Raw genomic sequence first — 23,365 nt, 5'->3', positions numbered from 1 at the left:
CCCTATTATATTATGCATGATTAATTTTCTCACACAGATGAAGCCTCAACCATTAAATGGACAGTATGGTGACCTAGAGGTTGGTATTTCTGCTTTACAGTTCAGATGTTTGGGATTCAAATCTTGACTTTGCCCTTCCCTTACTTACTGGAATTTGCTGTTCCTGTTCTTAGAGTTGAAAGCAAAGTTTTATATACACTGTGCAAAAACACGTTTAATTTTTGTCTCACTCTGAAGTCAAATCAGAATCAGCATTATTAGCCAAGTGTGTAAAAACACACAAGGAAATTGTCTCCGGCAGTCGACATTCAGAACAAGAACAAGAGACAGACAGTTCATAACTGTTAATTATAAGAGCCACAGATATGCAAGATGCAGTCTTCTTCATTTAAACCATGTAAGAGTGCGTTTTTGCCCCACATTATGTTAAGCTTCTACAGAGTGCCCTTACCCGTTTGTGGTTCCCGTTATAGACCAGTCCAATGACAATTGTGCAAAGGGAGCAGTCTTAAGTGACAAATTGTGTGATAATCTAGCGTATCTATTACGAATACGAATACTGATTCGGACCAGCAGCATGTGAGGATGTGTTACTACAATGGCACAAGGCAATAAATAGTAGGTTCACTGATCAAGAATTTAATGACTTAATTGCCAGAGGGGAAAAAAACTTTTTAGTTTTTTTTTTTTTTTACTTGCATTGATCGAATTGTAGAGTCTTGTTCGTCCTTGGGTGTAATTTCAAAATACTTGGAGGTGCCACGTTCATCTGTTCAAACAATTGTACGCCAGTATAAAAATCATGGGAATGTCCAGCCACACCGTTCAGGAAGTTGATGGACTCTGTGTTCCAGAGATGAACGTGTTCTTGTCTGAAATGTGCGAATGAAGCCCAGAATAAAAGCTAAAGACCTTGTGAAAATGCGAGGTAGAAAGTGTCATTATCCACAGTGAAATGAGTCCCACACCGACATGGTCTGAAAGGTCACTCAGAAGCCATTACTCCTAAAGAAACATAAAAAAGACAGATTACTGTTTGCAAAAAAACACCAAGACAAAGATCTTAACTTCTGGAAACATGTCACGTTGTCTGTTGAAATTAAAGTGGAGCTTTATGACCATAATGACCATTACCTCTGGAGGAAAAAAGGGGAAGCTTGTAGACCTGAGAACACAACATCCCCACACCCACCAGGCTTCAGTAACTCTCCACTTACTGTACAGGAGCACGATGTAAGGCGTGTGTTCCTGGCTGTGAATCCCAGAGAGGCTGCTGGAACAAGGCAAGGTGCTCACCACGGGGGCGCGTTGTGAGCCTCTTCCTGTTTTGTCTCTACACTTTTGACTGTAGTTCAGTCTACAATAAAAACATACTCACGTTTGCTGACAACATAAAAGAGTGGATGGACTGATCTCAAAAGGAGGAGGTCCAGAAGCTCATAACCTGGTGCTCAGACAACAATCTGACACTGAACACTAAAAAAGCAAAGGAGATTATTGTGGACTTCAGGAGGAACTGAACCGGCTCCACTCTTCATAAACGGCGACTGTGTGGAGAGAGTCCACACATTCAGGTTCTGGGATCCCTGATCTCTGTGGCCCTCTACTGGACAGACAACATCTGAGTGATCATCAAGAAGGTTCAACACCGTCTCCACTTCCTGAGAGTCCTCAGGGAAAACAACCCAGACACAAAGTTGTGGCTGGCTTTCTACCGCTCATCCATTGAGAGCCTGCAGACGTACTATGTCTCCATCTGGTACGCGAGCAGACAGAACAAAGCTTCAGAGGACAAACAAAGCACCACAGAAAATCGTTGGCTCCCCTTTCCGCACCGTGGCAGACATTTACTTGTCTCGGTGCCTCAGCAGAGCTCGGCACATTATTAAGAACACAACACATCCTGGTTTTCAACAGTTTGTAGAGATGGACAAAGACAAAGACCAACAGCAGAGTGAGGAATATTTTTTTTTTCCGAGAGCCATCACTACCCAGAAGTCTAATTTTTAACCTGCCACCTTAAACTAAACATGAAGTTCATTGCATGTCAAGGGAAAATTCCGAAAAAGGATTTGAGAACCAACAATTATGAACTGAGGAAAACAGGAATCATACACTGATATAAAGTTATGAAACAATAACCAAACACTCCTAATAAAGTTTGAGAAAGATATTGTGGCATAATTTGTTTTCAGTGGCCAAAATACCACACCTAGCACTGCAAAGAAAAACAATCATGTTTATTAATCAGGTATGTTAAAAAACACAGAATTTGTCACCATGCCCTGCAATTGGCTGGCAACCACTTCGGGGTGTACCCTGCCTCCTGCCCGTTGACAACTGGGATAGGCTCCAGCACTCCCACGACCCTTGTGAGGATAAGCGGCAAAGAAAATAGATGGATGGATGGATGGACGAACAATTGAAAATGTATTTAGGACAGAAAATTTACAAATTGCAGTGACTCTTAATGTAAGATGTGCAGTACTGCAGCAATACTGATCAGCAACAGAACTATGTGTGCAAGGCATGCAAAATGATAGTCTAACAGATTTACAATGATGAATACAGAAATAATGGAGGCCCCGTAGCTCAGTGGTTAGAGCACTGTTTTGGTAAACCAGGGGTTGTGGGTTCGTATCCCACTGGGGCCTCCACTCCCTGAGAAGGGTTGCGTCAAAAGGGCATCCGGCGTAATAATTGTGCCAAACATATATATGCGTGCTGTGGCGACCCCGAAAGGGACAAGCTGAAAGGAAAACAACAAATACAGTAATGATGCCAGTGCATGCTCCAAGGGTAAATGTGCAAAAAAAACAAAGCAGGCTGAGAAGTCGAAGAAAGAGGTTGTTGGAGTGTGCAGTGGTCAATAGTGCCCTCCACAGGGAAGGAATTGGAAAAGGTGCTCAAGGATCTGTCGCATGTACAGGAAGTAGTGAGTAGTGCAGCATTCAGTCAACATAGCTTAATTTCAGTTACAACAAATATTTTCAAATATCAAACTTAGGTGGTTAATTCTTAAGAATGGTGTCTGTTCGTTCACCAGTGTACAGGTTATCTTGAGCAAGGGCTGTAACATTGATAGAAAGCTTGCAAATAATATGCCATCGTATTCACCATTTTTAATATGTCCGTCGTGTTCACTCTTATATGAGGGCGCATACATCAGCATGGTGATTTTAAAACAGAATTTAATATATATGTATATAATAAAGTGAAACCACGTTAAATTAATCATCACTTATTTTAATAAGATATATTCATATATGGATATCTACCCGGTTAGGAGCCACATCACGAGTCACCGGTCAATCTTTTTTGTAACTAAGAGTGACAAGTAGATGGCAGCAGACACTGATAAGAATCACCACCACGCATTGTGGCAGATATGTTAACACAATTGTTCCCTGTGAAGGAGAATTTTCAACATTAAGGGAGGATGTCGTTTAACATTTGTCATTATTGTCACATTTGTATTAAACTGAATTTAAAAAAAAAATCACAGCAGCAATGAAACAGTTGGTCAATTTGTCATTCCAATGAACCTGACCTCATGGGGTCAATCCCCAATATGGTAGCCAGCTTCTTTGGCTGTAGTCTTGGACAAGAAAAAAAACATCATTAGTGTTATTTGTAGCAAGGTTTGTAGAGTTTTATTGATGCATTGTGTCATTTAAGTGCCCTGCGACTGACCAGCAATCAGTTTAGGGTGTAGCCTTTCGCGCAAAGTTAGCTGGGGTAGGCTCTGGCAATCACGCAACTCTTGTGAGGACAAGCGGCTTGGAAAATGAATGGATAGAAATTATTTCTATTATTTTTAGATTATTTCAAGAGTCCTGTTATTAAGGGACATATTTGGCCTTTTTTTTCCTTGGTTTCCTCAGAAAAGGACCCTCTGACAGCTACGTCTGTTTGACCCAGTTTTGTGCCCACTTTGTTCATATTTGTCTCAGACCACCTGATTTCTTTTTTCTTCCACGTAGAAGACCTAATCCTCACTACTTATGAGAGCAGCTGTGTTTATGTTCACAGCATTGGCTTGGGGGCGGAGAAGTAGGTGGATGTCTTCCGCTAGTGACATAGATAAGCTCAAGAAATTCCAACGACCCGATTTCAGGCCTCTCGACAGAAAAATGTGCCACAGGAATGCGTGGAGAATTTGAATTCATATTCCATATATTTACCGAGGCACTACAGAGCCAGTATGACCTCCCAAATCCTAGAAAAACTTGGTTTGGTAAAATATGTGGCCTTAAAGGGATAGGACATGTATGATGGCAGCAGAACAATGGTGAGGTGTGCCTTCGGTGTGACAGAAGAATTTAAGGTGGAGGTGGGACTGCATCAGGGATCAGCTCTGAGCCCCTTCCTGTTTGCAGTGGTAATGGATAGGCTGACAGATGAGATTAGACTGGAATCCCCTTGGACCATGATGTTCGCAGATGATATTGTGATATGCAATGAAAGCAGGGAGCATGCAGAGGAACAATTAGAAAGATGGAGACATGCACTGGAAAGGAATGAAGAATGGCCGAAGTAAAACAGAATATATGTGCGTGAATGAGAGAGGTGGAGGGGGAAGAGTGAGGCTACAGGGAGAAGAGATAGCGAGGGTGGACGACTTCAAATACTTGGGGTCAACAATACAGAGCAATGGAGAGTGTGGTCAGGAAGTGAAGAAACGGGTCCAAGCAGGTTGGAACAGCTGGCGAAAGGTGTCTGGTGTGTTATGTGACAGAAGAGTCTGTGCTAGGACGAAGGGCAAAGTTTACAAAACAGTGGTGAGGCCGGCCATGATGTACGGATTAGAGACGGTGGCACTGAAGAAAGAACAGGAAGCAGAACTGGAGGTGGGAGAAATGAAGATGTTGAGGTTCTCGCTCGGAGTGAGCAGGTTGGATAGGATTAGAAATGAGCTCATTAGAGGGACAGCCAAAGTTGGATGTTTTGGAGATAAGATTCGAGAAAGCAGACTTGGATGGTTTGGACATGTTCAGAGGCGAGAGAGTGAGTATATTGGTGGTAGGCTGCAGAGGATGGAGCTGCCAGGCAAAAGGGCGAGAGGAAGACCAAAGAGAAGGTTTATGGATGTGGTGAGGGAAGACATGAGGGCAGTTGGGGTTAGAGAGGAAGATGCAGGAGATAGGCTGAGATGGAAAAAGATGACACGCTGTGGCGACCCCTAACGGGACAAGCCGAAAGGAAAAGAAGAAGAAGAAAGGGATATTCTGCCATGTGATCAGATAAACTGTGTTGCCATGAAATTATAGCCAGAAATGTATTTTCAGTTAAACCATATTTTTGTGAATTTAAATAATCACATTTTTCCACAGTATCTCTATGTACTGTAAGTACTCATGGTCTAGGATCTTTGTTGGCAGGAACAACGACATTGTATCCTTTGGTGTTTGTTTATTTATCTGAAGTAATACCATCATTTGAATAGTCCACATTATCGCATTTTGCAATTTTTCCAAATTTCTTGCAGCCTTAGTCTCAATACTACTAAACGAGTTGCTGGAGACGAACTGGTTACCAACATAGGAACATTAGTTATGGTTTATTTTTTGACTGTGGGTCCACTGAATGACAGGAACGAACTGAAATGACCTTTTGAGTTATTTTTTGTGTGTAAAAAATCAACTAGCCTTAAGCAAGCTGGAAGCTAACACTGTTCACCATCTTGTTTGCTCTGTTTAGTGTTGGTACTACAACTGTGAATTGGAACATTGACTTTTTCCGTGACAATATAAATATTCTATTTATATGTCACTAAAGTATTGAAGAAATACTGCCAATGAAAAAATACAAATGAAATGACTGTTTTTTTAGTTACTTTTTTCCAAGAAATTAGGATATTAAAATAAGGCTAAAGTCTTTTCAGAAATACACGTTAAATCGTGTGATGACATACCGTAAGGGAGACAAAAAATGGACTAGTATGGGCAAAATGGCCCAACTTTAAATGCTGTTCACATGAGGTTAGATTGCTCTGTTAAACTTATGTGTTTTGAAAGGGGATGGCACCGCACCAGGGATAAATGAATCATACCAAGGAACTGTTATCTTTGTGATAAATAGTAAAGCTATTGGGAAATGTTTGCAGCGGTGTTTTTTATGCAATTAAAACAGGATTTTATTTCCCACGGATATTGCATACTGAATGCAAACAACTCAAAATTCAGTCTTCATATCTGGAGAATGGATTGGTATTCTGGTCACTCAGCTCTAAGGGAGTACGGCTGCAGAATCCTGATTACTTCTTCGAGATAATTATGGTATACGAGCAAGAGATTTCATGACGTGGAGTTCAAGCTACCCTGTGCTATGGGTGTGGTCATTCCCTTGCCTTACGCTCGCCTGCTCTTGGGATCGGCCTCCCCACCTGTGCCTTTTCTTCGCTAATTACACCATGCATATAAACCTCGTGTCTCATTCTGTCTGTTGCCAGTTTTACCCCGTCATCACGTCCAGCATTCCTTGTTCCTCGTCATTGATTCGTAGTAAGCTAGACCCTGATGTGTTTATTTGACGTTGCCTTTTTGCCTCACAAGGGTTAGGGTTAGGATACTGTTGCCTTTTTGGACTGCCTACGAGCGTATTGACCTCTGCCTGAAATTGAACTTTCCCTTGTTCAACAGCCCCTTGTTGTTGGAGTCGTGCATTTGGGTCTTATCCGGTGCTCTGCCCTTGACACCCTGCTTCTTCAGTCAAAGACTTTACGTATTGGAGTAATTACATCCATTGGTAAATTCTGAAGATTACAAAAAAAAAAAAAAAAAATATAGATATGCCTCACAAAATCAGATATCCTCACATCAGAATCACGATATTCAAAATGTGGTTTGGCAGTGGCTGGACCAATGGATTGTTACTCTTAATCATATTTCCAACAAAACAGAGCAAAGAGTGCTTGACAAGGTTATTGATTTTCTGTGAATCGGAAAGCTGTTTTTCAAAGACAACGGTAGCTATAACAGAATTCATGAACAGTTAGTTGATTCTGTCTAGAGGAAGATCAGAGTGACACTCATGGTCTGGGAGGCAGAGGGTGTGAAAGGGCAGAAGTTATGCCAGCTTCAGTTAGGATGGGTCGCTGCGGACATTAGGCTCATGGCAGACGTTCAGAGGATGTGGTAGTAACAGGAGGGAGCCCAGAGGATCCCCAAAAATGCTATCATAGCTCTTTGTGTCAACACACTGAGGCAAATACAACTTTCTTTTTTCCTCACCAGGCAATCTATACCCAAGGAGAAGGTAGGTGGATTTGTGGAAACTACTCAGGGGGGCACAGAGGAAAATCTGGGATCATGTCAGCTACATGAAATAGGGAGGTAAGATGCAAAATCACAGGATACTTGAGGCCTGGCTTTGAAAGGGCTGTTTTGGAAGAGGATACAGAAACTAATATAGATATCTTTTGAGAAACGTCATTTAAAAAATGTCAGGAGGGCTTTCTGGCATCAGTACATAGTTGAACTTTTTTAAACCCAAAAGATTCAGGAAGGTTGGAAATGTTGGCTGTGGTATTTGCAGTGATTACGGATGTTAATTGTTTGTTGAATCTATTTGACTGCCAAGAATTTCAGTAGTCGCCTGCTGTTATTGGTGAGGTTGTTGCATGATTACAAATACCTTAATTTCCTTTTCATTTTTAATTCTCTATAGTCGTGAAATTTGAGTCACATTTAGCTGATCTGGGTCTGGGTCACGTTAGCCGCTATTTTAACAGGGATGTCCAAAATTTCACACTCTTGGCTGCTTCCTCTCGGTCTACCAGCTGGACACGGCTATCAGAAATGATCTCTCTTACTTGTCCCATGTCTGCCTAGAGACATGAACCCAGTTGATCTGGCCTGTAAGCCCGCATGAGGTACCAAGCATATGTAATATGTTCTACAGCGGGAAATTGCAGTGTATCGCCTTGATTTGGCACCATCATCAGATCATGTTGACTGTACTTGGACTTGATTTCTTGAAAGTGTCCAACTGAACACTGTTCGAGCTCAATGCGTCGGACAGGGACAGTTTCTATGCAGTTTATAAATACAGCACACTGTGTGATTTATCCTACCAACCACTCCTATTTTCCCGAGAAACCTCTACTGAGATTTGCTGCCAGGTGGAATATTAGTTCTACTCTTGACTCACTTGAGCTCATCTCCAATGCAGGCGCAAACCTGGCCACCCTGTGGAAGATACATGTCCTAGTTGGCACTTCTTTCAGCTGGTGACAGGCGAGAGTCAAAACTTAGATCAGTACTGCAAAAGCAATCATTTTGCTGCACAGACCTCTAATATGACTGTAGCACTCAAAGAGTCCTACAGGCACTTTTTTGATCCTTCCCACACTTAAGAAAATTTCTTTTTTTTTGGCAAAACTTCTCTCCTAAACTGTAAGACACCCTTTTTGGAATTCGAGGTGTAGGTTCTCATACCCTGATATTGTCCTTATCAAAAAGCAAATCTGGATTAGTCAGGAAAAGCCTCGATGCATTTTTTTCAAGTGTTAAACAGATGTTTAGAAAGTCGCAATTTTATTTCCTCAATCTGGAATAATTTATTACTTTTACAAATTACTTGAGGTTTTAGCCTTACACCTTTTGTCTTAGTCCACAGAAAAGGGACTCCACATACAGGCTGTCCTCATTTGACTAGTGGAATTTCCCTCCGGTCATGCATCAGCACCACCTTATGACCAAAACACTGAGAAATAAACTTTGTCCCAATGGTCGTTGTTGTTCCTGGTTCATTTACAGTAAAGTCATTTGATTCTGTTTTGGAGTTGAGTTATATTCCGCAGCTCAAATTTTTTTTGTCTGAAACTGACGCTCTCCACATGACATTCACGAGGCTTGCTGAACGGAACTGTCCAATTTTCAGTGGATTTTATTCATCATACACAGCATTTCCCAGCATTGCTCAAATCAGTCTATAAAAGAATAAACCGGAGGCCTAATTCACTTCGTGGAAGATTCAGTGGACAAATTAACACAAAATGAGCAATGAATTTTTTTGAACACATCTGGTGTGTGAGATATTATTCTGTAATACACGAGCTACCCTGTTCATGAATTATCCCACAACATTGTCATAGTTTCAGTGCGTATGCAAAGACCTGCATGTCACTTACAGTATGTTGTCATCCAATCACAAAGAGTCCGTGTTTATTAAGCATATTAATTTGATGATGTTCTTGGTGTGGCAATTAGTTTTGCCCCAGCAGCTTCATCGTTCACCGGCGGCAAACACTGTCCATTGCGTCATTTTTGACAGCCTCTTACCAGTTCCCATCCACATGATGTTGCATAGGGACAAGACAAACAGTTTAAACAGAGTCAGTGTCAAGAAACACATTTACAACACCATGAAAATTTGCATAACTTGTTTTATTCATTGTTGTCCTTTTTCATTTCGTTTTGTATTTTTTGTACTTGAAGTGGACATCTTGTAAAGTCAAGCGTGAAGCCCTTAGCTAAGTTGTTTGTACATCGTAAGTGGAAAGAAAGGGCAAGAGGCGGAGCCGAATGGAATAGCCCCTTCTCTTTCTCTTTCTCTTTCTCTCACGTTCTCTCTGTCTCCTTTGCAGTCTCCCAACACAACCACTATTATTTGTTTTGACAAAGTGTACCGTACAGTATATTTACACATTATAGCAACTGTTCGACAAGTTCCACATAGAGAATGCAAGGAAGATTGAACTTTGCGTGTCTTTTTCACCTCTTATTTTCTCAGACTTTACTCGTCATTATCATGAACTTTTTTTTTACCATCAAAGTCCTCATCGCTTTAATTATATTGATAGAACTCTTCAATAGATTCTTGCCTCAATAACTGTACAATCTTACACAGTGTTTGACTTCAATATATAGTTCTGGGAATATATTATTCGAACCTAAAAAAAAAACAAAAACAAAATTCCAAAGAAAATAGAGTGGTATCCCAAAGTAACAAAATCATGCATGTTTTAAGAGTATTTTCCCCATGAAAACAGAAAATAATCATCAATGTAGTTTGTTTTATTTACAAACGGATCTTGGCACTGTTAATGTCATATTTGCTGTAAAGTAGAATTATCATCCCGAACACTTTTAATGCTATGAACCGTAACACTCCTGGTATTAGAAGTCAGTGGCCTGCTTTAAAGGGCAGGTTTGCCATACATATTCTTTTTTTTTAATGCACAAAAAGCAAAAGAAAAGACGAACAGAACAACCTTTATAGAGTTAGGTAGAGAAGAACAGAAAGTGTGTATAAAATATTTTTCAGTTTAACTTTTGACTGTGGCAGTTTCCTCTTTTAGGCAAAAAAAACCTTTGACATCATGTCTACCCACATTACATTTCTCCCCAAGAAACACAGGCTCCTCCTAAAACCCCATCTCTAACTCTCTTTCTTTACCATTGTCAGAGTGAAAACAAATCTTCAAGGAGAACATTGATGTTTTTTCCCCCCACGTTTCTTGTAAAGCAGCATTAAATGTCCTCAGGCAAACAAAATAAAAGACAAAAATTAACGAAAAGCCACTCGGCAAGTACTTTGTCTTTTGTTTGGCAGGCTGGTGGGGAAACTGTCGAACATGTCCAGTGTTGTCACATGAAGTGCTTGACTCTCAATGTTGTGTGAGAAAATATAAAGGTTTATGTCTGTGTGTGCATGTGTGTCCACGTGTGTGTGTTTAGGTGTCTCTGCATACTCATTTTCAGTGCAAACACATTGGGTTTAAATTTCTATCTTCGATAAAGTGTTGGAATCCTCACCATCCTTCCCTACCTCATTTCATTTGCATTTTCTTTGTCACTGTTGCACCTCATCAATTAGATTCATCATCAGACAAACAGATACAACCCCTGTTCAACCACCCACCCACCAACCAAACGTCTTGTCCTAGCACAACCCAATATACTTGAGATTGTTCTGGATGATCACGTCCGTGACAGCGTCGAACACAAACTGGATGTTGCTGGTGTCGGTAGCACAGGTGAAGTGCGAGTAAATCTCCTTGGTTTCCTTGTTGCGGTTGAGGTCCTCGAACTGTCGCTGCACGTAGACGGCCGCTTCCTCATAGGTGTTCTGGCCCTTGTAGTCAGGGAAGCACACTGTCAGAGGAATGCGTTTGATCTTCTCAGCCAAAAGGTCCTTCTTGTTAAGGAATAGGATGAGCGAAGTGTTGGTGAACCAGTTGTTGTTGCAGATCGAGTCAAAGAGGCGCAAGCTCTCAGCCATTCGGCTCTGTACAGAGGGAAGGGGAATGAAAGAGAATCAGAAAGTAAGCCATTGCACTTCCAGCATGCACATTAGTGCAACCTAATGCATCCTCACACTTGTTTCAGAGAACAGAAGTCAGACAACAAGACCATGTGGAGGTCACACGCATAGAAATCAACTTGGCCTGTCTTGGTGTTGTCAACCAAAACCCAAGACTGTAAAAAGATGAACGAAATTGCTGGGTTTCATACTGTATATTTGAACTGAATTGTTTGTGTCTAACTGCTGTGAGAGAAAAACAAACTCTAAAACCAAAAGACAGAAAATTGAAATTGTCTTGGTGTGTGTTTTTTTTCTCACAGCAGTTATACACAAACAATTCAGTGCAGCGCTAACTCCACCCACAAGATAGTTCTTTTTTTATTTAGACTCCCCCACAAAAAAATGGTTTGTCAAGGATGAATTTTGAATTGTTTTTCCACACAAGATGTAAAGAAAAAGTGGTAGTACATAGTAATTAAGTAGTAAGGTCCCTGGGTACCATTACTCATGCAGTCATGAAAAAATTCATTCAAGCTATATAGCTGAAGAAAAGCAAAATAGCTGATAACTGACTAAAAGAAATATACAGGAGCAATTTAATCAAAATTTGGGGATTCATTTGAAGACTGATGACATCATAAACACAGAACAAAAGGTGTCCTTCTTCCCGTTAGTTTAAGTTTACATTGCTCCCATCTGAGACTAAACAACGATTTCCACATGATAGCACACATTCACAGTATGTATTGTGTCGGGTGTTAACTCGTGAACACGTCAGAGTGGAATGGTTACCCAACCAGATTTGACTTCAGGAGGTGCCTCTGAGGGATCAGTAGATGAAGTTTCTTTTAGAATGTTGCATATTTTTATTTTTGCAAGAGTTGTACACCGAACAGGGGTATCCATATTGATGCTAATGCAAACCAGAGTGAAGATGTTTCCAGGTGGGTCCTCAGTGGTTTAGGTAAGTGATCTTGGGAGGCAATCGTAACCAAAGTAACGCTTTTCTCCTCCTTAAAACCCAAGTGTCATTCAAGCGTTTATTTTATGGAATTATTCAAATTTATTTTATTTCAGTGAAGTCTGGGGTTCCCTGCTTGAGTTGCCGCCCACGCGGACCGAAACCGAATAAAGAAGAAAAAGAAAATGGGTGGATACATTTCTTTTGTTGTAAACTTACTGCATATTTTGACAGTAGCTAGTTGTTTTGAAAGTCTCTCATTTTAGTGTCGTTTGTGCTGATTTGAAGCTACTCCCACTGACAATGTCTGTTCCAAACATGACACAATGCTATGATTTACTTGGTCCTTCTGACTCCATCGTCATCTGACTAAACTGTATGTTTTGTACTGGGGCGGATCCTCATGTGCCAGTTACATTTTGGAGAACTTATCAGCTCATAACGTGGTTTTGTGTTAGAGTGGCAAGAGCAGTTTCCTAAATGTTTGAGAAATTATAGAACGATAACCCCGACTTTATTCATGTAATGTACTGTCACAGTGGTTAACTAGCTTTACTTTTATTCCACCTAATAGTGACCTCAAGGTTTAAGAGTCTTTTTAAAGGAAGCATCTGATAGCCTGTAGTCATACTGTGTTTGTTGTGAGATACAGTAACTTTTAAAATCATCTGTTGTAACTCACCTCACGTAAAATTACGTCGTAGAAAATTATCTTGATTGTGCTACTCAACCAGTACGCATCTATACATGTTTGTTCCCATACAGTTTATCATCATGATATGTTCAATATACAGCAGAAAAGAAAGAACTAAAGTTGGAACATTGAGCCTCCCAAGGCAGCTGCTGGCATGTGGCGACGGGCCAGTAGCTTGTGACTGGGAGGACCCTGTCAGATGGAGGGCTGTTGTTTAAAAGGTTACAGGAATAACACAATGCTCTGAGCAAATCACAAGATTTGCACATCCTGAAAAAAAATGAAAAGATACTCTGGATAAACCAAAGGGAAAGGAGCAAGAACCCTCAGTGAGGATTTCAATCCACAGCTTTTTCATTGAACCTCCACACAAACCACAGAATCAGTTGTGTGCCAGCAATATTTCATAAACCTACAACACACACACTGTGTTATATAGGGAAATAGACCAAGTAAAAAAACTCATAGTGCAGATGCAAAGTAAACTGATCTGTATCCGTCTGTATCTAAAGGGATTGAGGCTAGTCCACCCAGACACAGTACACTATTTTAACACAGCCTTTGACCGCAGTCCTCCACCTTGCAGTGTCCGAACAGGAGAGCACCACAGGAGCCCAGGAAGCCTCTCGTCTTTCTACCTGTCCTCTAAAATTCTTGTGCAGTTGGCAATTTTAACTCATAGTCTTGTGCATGTACACTTACCACAGTCTGTATTAGGCATGAAAGCAAACTCTAATAATGAGACAGATCCAGTGAAAACTCGTAAGAAGAACTTTTGTCTAGAAATAAGATACTAAAGATCACGCAAAACATTTTGAATCAACCATCACTGTGGGCTTTAGGAGAGCATCAAAAAATACATTCAGGCTATGCAATTTTCCCCCTTTGGCTTTCGTTTCCTTCCTAATCACTTTAAGAGAAGTCGAAACATTTGGAGATCCATCCATTTTGTCATACGCTTATCCCCGCAAGGGACGTGAGAGCTCTGCTGATATCCCGCAAAATTATTTCATTTGAACCATTAAAAAATAAACAGCAGTTGTTCCACTTTCACATTTGCCACAAAACCCGCCTAATGGTCGCAGGCTCCAACTGTGTTTGCTTTCACACAATGTCACAGGATACACCAAGCAGATAATTAGACCCTTACTCTGACTCACGACGTATGATGTGACATAAAATGCTTGGGGGACAATGAGAATTAATTTCAAAACAACATGGCAGGAGACTTTACCGTAAACCATTATACCCCTATTTAGTGGCATCACACCACAATTAAAGCTCTGCAATTACTGGTCTTATTTTTGATATACCACATTTAGACTAGGTTTAACGATGTATGCTTTTGTATTTAGATTTATAGCTGCTGTTTTTTAATATTTATTTGTGTTTTGGCAGATAACGGTCTGTACGGTATACGTTACCAATTTGTGTATTGTGATGATGTCTAGCCAACACACGTGGTGGATATGGCAGGCAGGTTTGGCATTTAAAGGTTTCACTGAGCAACAACATTTCTGACTTGTTGTGACTGCATTTTGAAGAGTTAGAATTTTAATTTAGGAGGTCTGGTATGTAATTGTGGTGAGTTGAAACAACAGATAGGTATCTTTACTACAGTTTTGCCTAGTCAAGAGATTTGGAATTTCGCCAAGAATAAGTGACATCACTTTTGCCAATTATGCCCATGGGGTCTCTTTACAGATATATTGGATTCAGTTGCAAGTAAAATAATTATAATGCACTACAGTGAGAGTATTGCTTTTTGAGGCACTGAAAGATGCCTTACAATTTCATGTGTTACTTATCCAGTCGTCAGTCACTCCTTGAGTTGGTCAACTACTTGTGTAGCCACAGCTGCACTGGGGCAGTCTTAAGGAAACCTGGCTGACATTTTACGCTTCTGGCCTCTCCCAACAACCAACCACATTCATCTGTAGGCAATGTGGTTGAAGTGTCTTGCACCACATTATCTGAATGTTTGAACTGCTGGTATCTAAAATGTTATTTTTGACTAGGCAAAACTGAATTAGAGATACCTGCAACACATACTCAGGCCAGATATTAAATCTTGAAAGGGCTTCTTATAAAGTATGTACAATGGAACCTCGATACAACGGACTAATAAGGTCAGGTGGGCCGTCAATTTGGCAGGCTTTTTAAAAACACTTCTATTTGGTGTGTCAAATTTACAAGACATATGTTTGTGCTCTATGGTGTGTTAATGACTTTCTATACCTCTGTGCCAAAAGGCACACATATCCACCAGATATTCTCCAAGGCCATGCAGATGAACAGGACTTTTTTTTTTAATAAATAAATATATATCAAGTCTTTTCTGTGTTGACAGCCTATTACTATATTACATCACTCGGAAAAATGTTTCATCGGATCGCGTTAGATAGCCGTGTACATAATGAAGCGTCTGGTGAGTAAGCTTATTATGCCATCTCCTCACACAGCATTCCTAGATGTATAGCTTTAACGTTAATGAATATGTTCAGAGGAATTTCGCTGCTCTGATTTTGGTGCAAACAAGATATGTGTTAATGCACAGATTTGAACAAAAGTAGCAGTATTAAATCAGATTTTATTTTCTGTACCACCATCTTTCTGCTGAGAAATATATTATTCATGCCACTCCCTATTCTCTGACTGTTAATTACTAATGGCGTTGTGAATGTAAGCAGCTATGCTGGTGCTGTTTTGTGCATGATGGAAAATAAACGGCACAGTTACATTTGCACTTTCTCCCAAGCAGTGAAAATCAGTCCAGATCACCATGGAATGGAATAGTAAACCTTGACCTGGCTTGTCTTTTCACCACAGGGAGTGTATGCCAGATGGCTTCGATGTGAATTATGTTACTTCATACCAACACAACGCTCTAATTTTCACAAAGAGGACAGATAAGGGGAACAATTGAGCACATCCAGCAATGTGTGTTCTTTCTTCTTGGCACATGGCTGTTTATTATATAATCACAAAAAGCTTTGTTTTAGAAAAGGTTCTAATTCCTTTGCTTTTATGCCATAAAAGTGATGATTCTCTGCTGACTAGTCAACAGACGATACAGTGTCCAGTTCTCCCCTCTAAGTACAATGTCACAGTAGTTGCTATCTCAGCAGAAGGATGAAAATGTTGTACAATATTTTTTACATGAGTAATCTTTATGAGTGGAAGTATTCGTTTCACGCCCATGTCCAGACATCACAGAATATACCTTAGCATGTCTTTACGCCTCAATCTATTACTACTTTCAAATTGGAAAATCACCATGTCAACTTCCCCGTCGGGTCTGTGCCATCTGGACAGAAAAGCAAAACCAGGTCGCGTCTCTACAGTGAAACACGATCACAGCATTATACAATACAATCAAAACCACAGCTTGTTAGAGAAGTTGTTTTTTTTGAGGGGTGACAGTGTTAAGAACATTGCATGATATTGTTGTAGTCTATTTCCTAAACAGGTCTTCATCTGTGTCCGAGTAGTCGATTTGAGACAAGTCAGACATCTGCGCATGTGCCTGTAAAAGAGACCGTCTGTTATGTACAAAGCCGCTGCTTTTGGGAACATGTTATTTTATTATTTTGTCAACTAAAGAAAGAAATCTGACAACCTATGTGCTAGATCAAATGACTATCGACCATAGCATTGACACTACATCCTCTTCTTCTCCTAGTAATGTGACAAGTTGGTGCCATATTTGTGGAACTTTAAAAAGAAAAAAAACCTGAAATCTTACCCATCCATCCATTTTCCATATCACTTATCCTCACTATGGTTGCGGGTGTGCTGCAGCCTATGAAAGCTACCTTTGCACGAGAGGCGGGATAAACCCTGAATTGGTTGCCAGCCAATCGCAGGGCACACACAAACAGGGAGAACATGCAAACTCTACAAAGGCGAGTCCAGATCTGAACCCTGGTCCTCAGAACCGTGAGCGAGATATGCAAACCAGTCTTCCATTGTCCCGCGCTGATCATTTCTAATTTCTCAAAAATCCTTCATAAAAAAGAAATTCTGACAAAAAATAATGACACAAATACATGTCCTATCCTGCTGTCCACCAATAATCTTCCATTTGTGCTATTGCAGTGGAATTTTTAGCACAATTGACACCATTTGGAATATCACTATAATTTGGACATGACAATTTGGAGAATTCCTTAGATTATTGGGTGAACAGTGAGATAGCCACATTTTTATGGCCAACCCATGGCTCTGCCCATGCATCATCCTTGTTCTTAAAAATGGGCACCAGCACATCTTTCTTCCATTCTATTGAACAACCTTGTCTAAAACTCCACAGCCACACCTCCAGCATGCTTCCATAGCTTCACAAGTATCTCATCAGGACCAATTCCCATTTTTATCCTCTTTAGTCTCTAGATTTCCCCTTAGTAATCACTGCTACGTCCTGGTCCACCACAATTGTCTCTCCCACTCTTTTTTTGCTAATTTCCCTCTGATCAGATCCTCAAAGTATTCTTTCCATCTATCCAGCACTCTACTGGAACCAGTCAACACATTTCTATCGCTATCCTTAATCTTCCTAACATGCTCAATATAATTTCGATCAGGATCTGTGTCTGGACAATCTTTATAGATCATTTTGTTGTTTGTTTTGAGAAAAGAAGAGTGTTGTTTAATACCGATAAAGCTGTTTGGTATGATTTGGCCATTCACACCCTCCTTCAAAACTGTATTTGCTTCACTCGTTTTGCATCAGCAATTTCATTTCAACTTGCACTATGAATTCATAATCCAGTACATTCCCCACAGAGGTACACTTGAGCACAACACATGAATACATGCACATATATAGTATAGTTAATATAATGTGCCTCAGAAAGGTCTCAGGACTTTTCACAAAAGATATATCTCAAACCCAAACTATGAGTGTATCCCTGCATTTAGCAGATCAGTCAGCATGTTTACAAAAAAGATCCAGCAACGTTTGCTTTGTTTAGAATCTCAAAAGACTGGTTTTGATGGCATTTTCAGGGCGCAGTCCAGCACAGAGACAACGGCAGCTTAGTGTAAGTGTGTTCATATTTGGTACTGGTTGCTAAGATACCAAACAGGGAGTAGCCAGGTGAATTTTCTGGAGGTTTTGGATGCTTGCTTATTATGAAGAGAGATGTGATACAACTGCGGCATGTATGGCTATGTTATACTGTATTTTCTTTTTAGACAAAATGTTAACTACGTCTTTCTCTCACTTTACCAAGCTTTCACATTTAATGTAGTGGAAATTTCTGTCCAACGATGTGTCTTCTTTACCACGTCTCAGTGTGTCATTTACCTTGTGGGAAACTGGGACACCACATCAATTCTTTCTTTCTCCATTTTCTCCATCCTAATTACAGTACAACTCTGCCAAAATCTCTTGCCATTGTCAAACTGAAATCACACTGCCATCACCTCTCCTATTGGATGAATCGTCAGTCCTCACAACGGCACTGCGTCCAAATTGAACAATTTGCATTTGGGGGACAAATTGCCGTCCCGGAACTGTACATACACAATGAACGGGTTGTTCAACAGCACGTTGTGCTGTGCTAAGTGCAGTGTGGAAAGGCCTTTTGACTCCAGGGGGATTACTTCAAAGGGAGAAAGTTGAAGTTTGTAGTTTGGATTTCAAATACTGTTTGTCTTTTGTGACTCTCAGTTGTCAAACTTATCTGACACACCTTGTACACCTACATGTATTATCTCCATGATGTTGTTTGTTGGATTACCCCCTCCCTTGTCCTCCTCTCCCCTTTCATTCTCATCCTCCTTTCCCTAGTCACAGCTCACTGTCAACATTGCAGGATTAGGAGCATTTGACTGGCTTGTTGCTAGGCAACAGTAACCATGGAAACCGATTCATTACAAGGACCAGGATGGGACAGGGAAAATTCAACTGGGAATGGGTTGACGGATAAATGTTGTACAGTAATTATGGTGCGTTTTCAGTGTTGCTGATCTGGTGCACCAAATAAACAATTTTGTTCCACAGGGATGTTTACATATTATTAGTGGCTTTGAAGCTTAATAAATGATCATAGCAAGATGTATATACTCAAACTAAAGCATATTAATAGCAAAAAACATTCACTGATACAAACAGGCTAAATGCAACTGAATTTGATTGTATAAGTCAACATCAGTCCTGTTGTTGTTGCAGTAACTTTGAATGTAAGATGGATTGTTTTACAGATCCATACAGGAGAGACAAATTCCGTGTTACTCTTTCTTTCAGAAGCCCCATGAATCTGTTTTAATATTAAAGTAATTCATAAAGACATGCTTCAAACTACTTGTCTGTAATGTCTAAAAAAGGCCATTTGGTATAGGTCCACATAACACCTGTCAAATGGAATGAATCCAAAAAAACTCACAATGGCATCAAAGCGATCTACTCATTTTTACGCCGTCATCTGTGTAGTTTACGGTTCAGGACCTCACTTGTACACCGATTTTTGTTGTTGTTGCTGCTTTATTTATTAAAACAAAGTATGGGTGATAATTTTTTGTCTTTAGTTGATTAATTGGTTAATTACGCACATTACAAGAGGAAAACACATTCTCATTGTGATTAAAAAGTGAAAGTCTTCATGAAGTTCAGAAAGATATTGTCAGCCAGCAACGATACGTTTGGAGATTTGAATTTGAAGACGCTTAAGCAAACTTTCTGCCTTTGACAGCTTGCAGCTTCACTCTCATGACATAAATCCAAGTAGTGTAGATGAAAACTTTTTTTTTAGCCTATTAATGGCTTTAATACAGTTAGTTCTCTCATGCTGAAATATTACAGCAAATGTGGAGGATGACGGCTATCTATACTGCTTCAATTCTTTTCATCATTCTTCATCATTTTCTTATAAAAACTATTCTTTACTTTCAATCGAGCAGTCAGGAAATCTTTTTTTTTTCCCCAGCACCTGTAAAATCCCACAGGGCTGACTGCATAAAAACTTTGCAATCTGTTAAATCTCACAGGTAAAGCATCACACATGGTTCTCTGAACTCAATTAACACCATACTGGATTTTTCTCTGCAGACTCTATTTTTAACATGGAAAAAAGAACATTCTAACCTGTCCTTGTTAAATTTTGGTCTGTAACCCATGCATTGTTTGCTCACTCCAGTAACCACAAGGAACCACAGACTTTCCTCTGTGTTAATGCGTTATTTAGTGTTTGAGGGCCTTTGAGTGTAGACACTGGTGCCATTTAGGAAAGAAAATGTGCTGCATTATTTAAAAAAAAAAAAAAACTGACCCCTTAAGTGATCCTGACCAAAAACTGAAATGGTAACCTTTGTTGATCTATCAAAAAGGCATACATTAACAGCACAGCATACCAAAACACCTCAATAAGGTAATGGAAATGCTTTGGGTGGGAAATCCTTTAAATTCCAAAACCATGAAAAAGAGATAACACAAACATCTCTCTTCAGTCAGATACGTTTCAAATAGCTATGTTTTTACTACATTACATTAAAGTGGTTGTATTTGCCCTGACACAAAGGGAAACCTGGGTGGCTATCTGTGTTATGGCATATAGTCAAGGAGACAATATGGTTTCATCATTTTATCATTCAGAAAAGTTTGTACAAGCACTGCACAGAGCTTGGAAGTGTACTACTCATGCCAGCTACTGCTAACAGTGCCCAGCAACTAAAGTTCTGTGAGATACCAACAAATAATAGCTCATCAGTTTGATTTGCATTAGACTGTATATGTATAATTCAATTAAGAGTCTTAATGACAACAAAACCAAAAAGCCTCAATGTGTCAGTGCTGGTCTACCAATAATGCAAAATAAGGTGATTGCGCTTTTCTTGAAGAGTTGCAAAACTGTCTCCTTGTTACAAGGGTGTATCATGCACATAATTTTATAGCTACATTCTGAATATTTATTGTGGGGAAGTTTTCAAGGCCTGTTCGTATACTGAAAATCAAGATTAAGTGAGCTGTGGTCCCTTCTCAAGACTTCTTCCTTTTTTCCCGAAAATGATTTTGTTTGTTTTTCCTTGCCTGTTGGGTGATTTTAAACTAGCGGATATCATCGATCTTTATGAACTGTGGGTACCGTTGTACCTGGATGAATTCAATGAACAAAAGTTCATGAAGCACTATGGTATTATGTTGGGGGACGAGCGCCATATTTGACAACCGCTATTCATGATTACATTCGGCAGGCACCTCACAGCAGCCGGTGTGCACGAGTTGCGATGAGGGATACTGCGTAAATGGGAGCAAATGTGTTTTGGGGTTGTTTTGTAATGCATTACAGAATTGTGAAAAATTATTCTTACGAATATTATTATTTGTCAGTTAGTTTTAGTTAAGTCAATTTGCAATCACACTGTAATAATATGGAATGATCTCGTAATACAAGAATATATTATATAAAATATTTTGTCGATTCTGTATAGCAACACACCACTGAAAAGAGGCCATGGATGTTATGAGGGAGGACATGAGGACAGTGGGTGTTAGAGAAAAAGATGCACGAGATAGTGTTAGATGGAAAAAGATGACACGCTGTGGCGACCCCTAATGGGAAAAGCCAAAAGGAAAAGAAGAATTATTTAAGATTTTTTTTCTTATTTTTTAGATTGTAGGGTGAAAGCTGAAGCTGGCTACTAGTATGGACTGAATAGGTGGAAACGATGCAGAAACGTGCAGCAAGTATTTTTAGGGTAATAGCCTGTTGACAATGTATGAAAAAAATAAAAAGAAAAAACTATAAACTAGTTAATTTCTGACATGGCGAACTTCATTCAAAATTTTCTTTATTTTGAACTGTGAACAGAACTACTTCATTTTTGGAATTGTGAAATTAACTTTGGGGAAAAAAATATTCCAACACTGACTGTGAATCTTGTAAAGCCGTTTGAGGCTTTTTATGTGATGAAGGGCTACAAGTAAACTTGACTTGATTGCAGAGCATGCATGTTTTGTTTGTTTGTGTTCATAATAGTCTTGTTCAGGAATTTGGAAGTTGCTAACCTTCATACAAAGCTGATGGATGCATAGTTTCGTTAACCTCATTTTAATTGATTTTTTTCTAAAGCCTCTCTTTGTGGAGAACTTAACAATTCATTTTTCTTACCGTCTGGTTGTCCTCGTAGAGTTTAAGGTCATAGCCACTCAGTTCAACGCAGAAAATGATTGCCGTCACGCCCTCAAAACAATGGATCCACTTCTTTCTCTCAGATCTCTGTCCACCTACGTCTACCATCTTGAAGGTGAGCTCCTTGAAAGTGAACTTGTTTTCTACAATGCCAGTGGTCATGTCTCGGGATCGCAGGATGTCCTCTACGGTAGGGATATACTCGGGCGCAGATATGCGGTCCAGGTCATTTAGGTAGTAAGCAGTGTTGTCCTCTAAGTGGTATTCATTGGATCGCTGAAAGCACTCTTGGACCCCTGAGTCAGCCCAGAGGCGTTTCATGACTCCCAGCAACTCTGGAGTGATCTCTCCCTTGCTTTCAGCCGGCCCCGTGAGAGCAAAGAGCTGCACGGCATCATAGGCGCGATCAGGATTGTGAAAATCAATCTTAAGGGTGGTCAGAGCACGGATGATGCGTGTGAGCGAGTCGATGGCATTGTATAGGATAAGGGGCTTGTACTCCTTGCAGGCCTCCAGGTTAAAGCCGCCGCTGTGAATGATCTTCATCTGCTTGACGATGGTACTCTTGCCAGAGTTGCTGGTGCCCAGCAGCAATAATTTGATCTCACGCCTCTGCCGCTGACTCTCTGAGCGCAAGTGGCGATCGATTCGCCGTGAGCGCCGAGCTGCTTCCTTCTCCTCCGAGCTCTGACGGCATCCCATGGTCCTCCACCACGTGGTGAGCGGAAAGGAATTCGTGCTGCCGCTTGACTTGTGAGCAAATCGCTAAGAAGGGGTGACGGAAACTTTGGAGGAGCCCGAGGATTGTTGGGACTAAAGGCAGGGGCAATGTCACGACAACTAGGAAAGCCTTCACAGAAGTTAGTGACTCAGGAGTGTTTCATTCTTTTTGCTTTTGGGCAGTCTGTGAGTACTGTATGGGCAAAACCCAGACTTGTGGGATGCCCACACAGTGCCTGGCACTGAGCTTGGACTGCCTGCTGAATCCAAGGGAACTGGGTATCATAGCAGGGGTTCTCCTTGTGGAAAAGCTCTGGAGGAAGGCAGACAATGTTTATCTTATGTCAGTAGAGGAAGTGTTTGCGCTTGATGGGTGCGATCGGGAAAATTCTTCTCACTCCATTCCCACATGGCTCCTGTGCTCTGTCCTCCTTGTCAGCCTTCTGCAGTCATACACACCTAATTGAGATTTATCTGTTCAAGGTTGCAGATGGATTCTTCTCAGATTCTGGCAAAAGATAACAGAGAAAAGACATACATTTATACATAGCACTGACATCCTCATGCATCGAGTATATGTAATTGCAAGGTGCACACACTCCCTGCACT

The 23,365-nt window shown here is 40.4% G+C and overlaps 2 protein-coding genes across 7 annotated transcripts in view; one reads left to right on the top strand and one right to left on the bottom strand.

The window, feature by feature from the left end:
• The window catches only part of sppl3 (signal peptide peptidase 3), a 91,399-nt gene that overhangs the window by 5,275 nt on the left and 62,759 nt on the right, over nt 1-23,365 (top strand). The gene's annotated exons all lie outside the window — the stretch shown is intronic.
• gnaz (guanine nucleotide binding protein (G protein), alpha z polypeptide) overlaps nt 9,718-23,365 on the bottom strand; it is a 44,411-nt gene continuing 30,763 nt past the window's right edge. For all 5 annotated transcript variants that reach the window (XM_061800732.1, XM_061800734.1, XM_061800731.1 and 2 more), the window contains 2 exons: nt 22,016-23,264; nt 9,718-11,232 (listed from right to left, as the gene is read on the bottom strand). In XM_061800732.1, coding sequence (XP_061656716.1) covers nt 10,888-11,232; nt 22,016-22,738 — 1,068 coding nt within the window. In that variant the 5' untranslated portion in view covers nt 22,739-23,264 and the 3' untranslated portion in view covers nt 9,718-10,887. The remainder of the gene's footprint in view (nt 11,233-22,015; nt 23,265-23,365) is intronic.

This window comes from Syngnathoides biaculeatus, chromosome 17 (assembly GCF_019802595.1).
Source record: "Syngnathoides biaculeatus isolate LvHL_M chromosome 17, ASM1980259v1, whole genome shotgun sequence".
NCBI classification, from domain to species: domain Eukaryota; kingdom Metazoa; phylum Chordata; class Actinopteri; order Syngnathiformes; family Syngnathidae; genus Syngnathoides; species Syngnathoides biaculeatus.
This window is presented reverse-complemented; position numbering and strand designations above follow the sequence as displayed.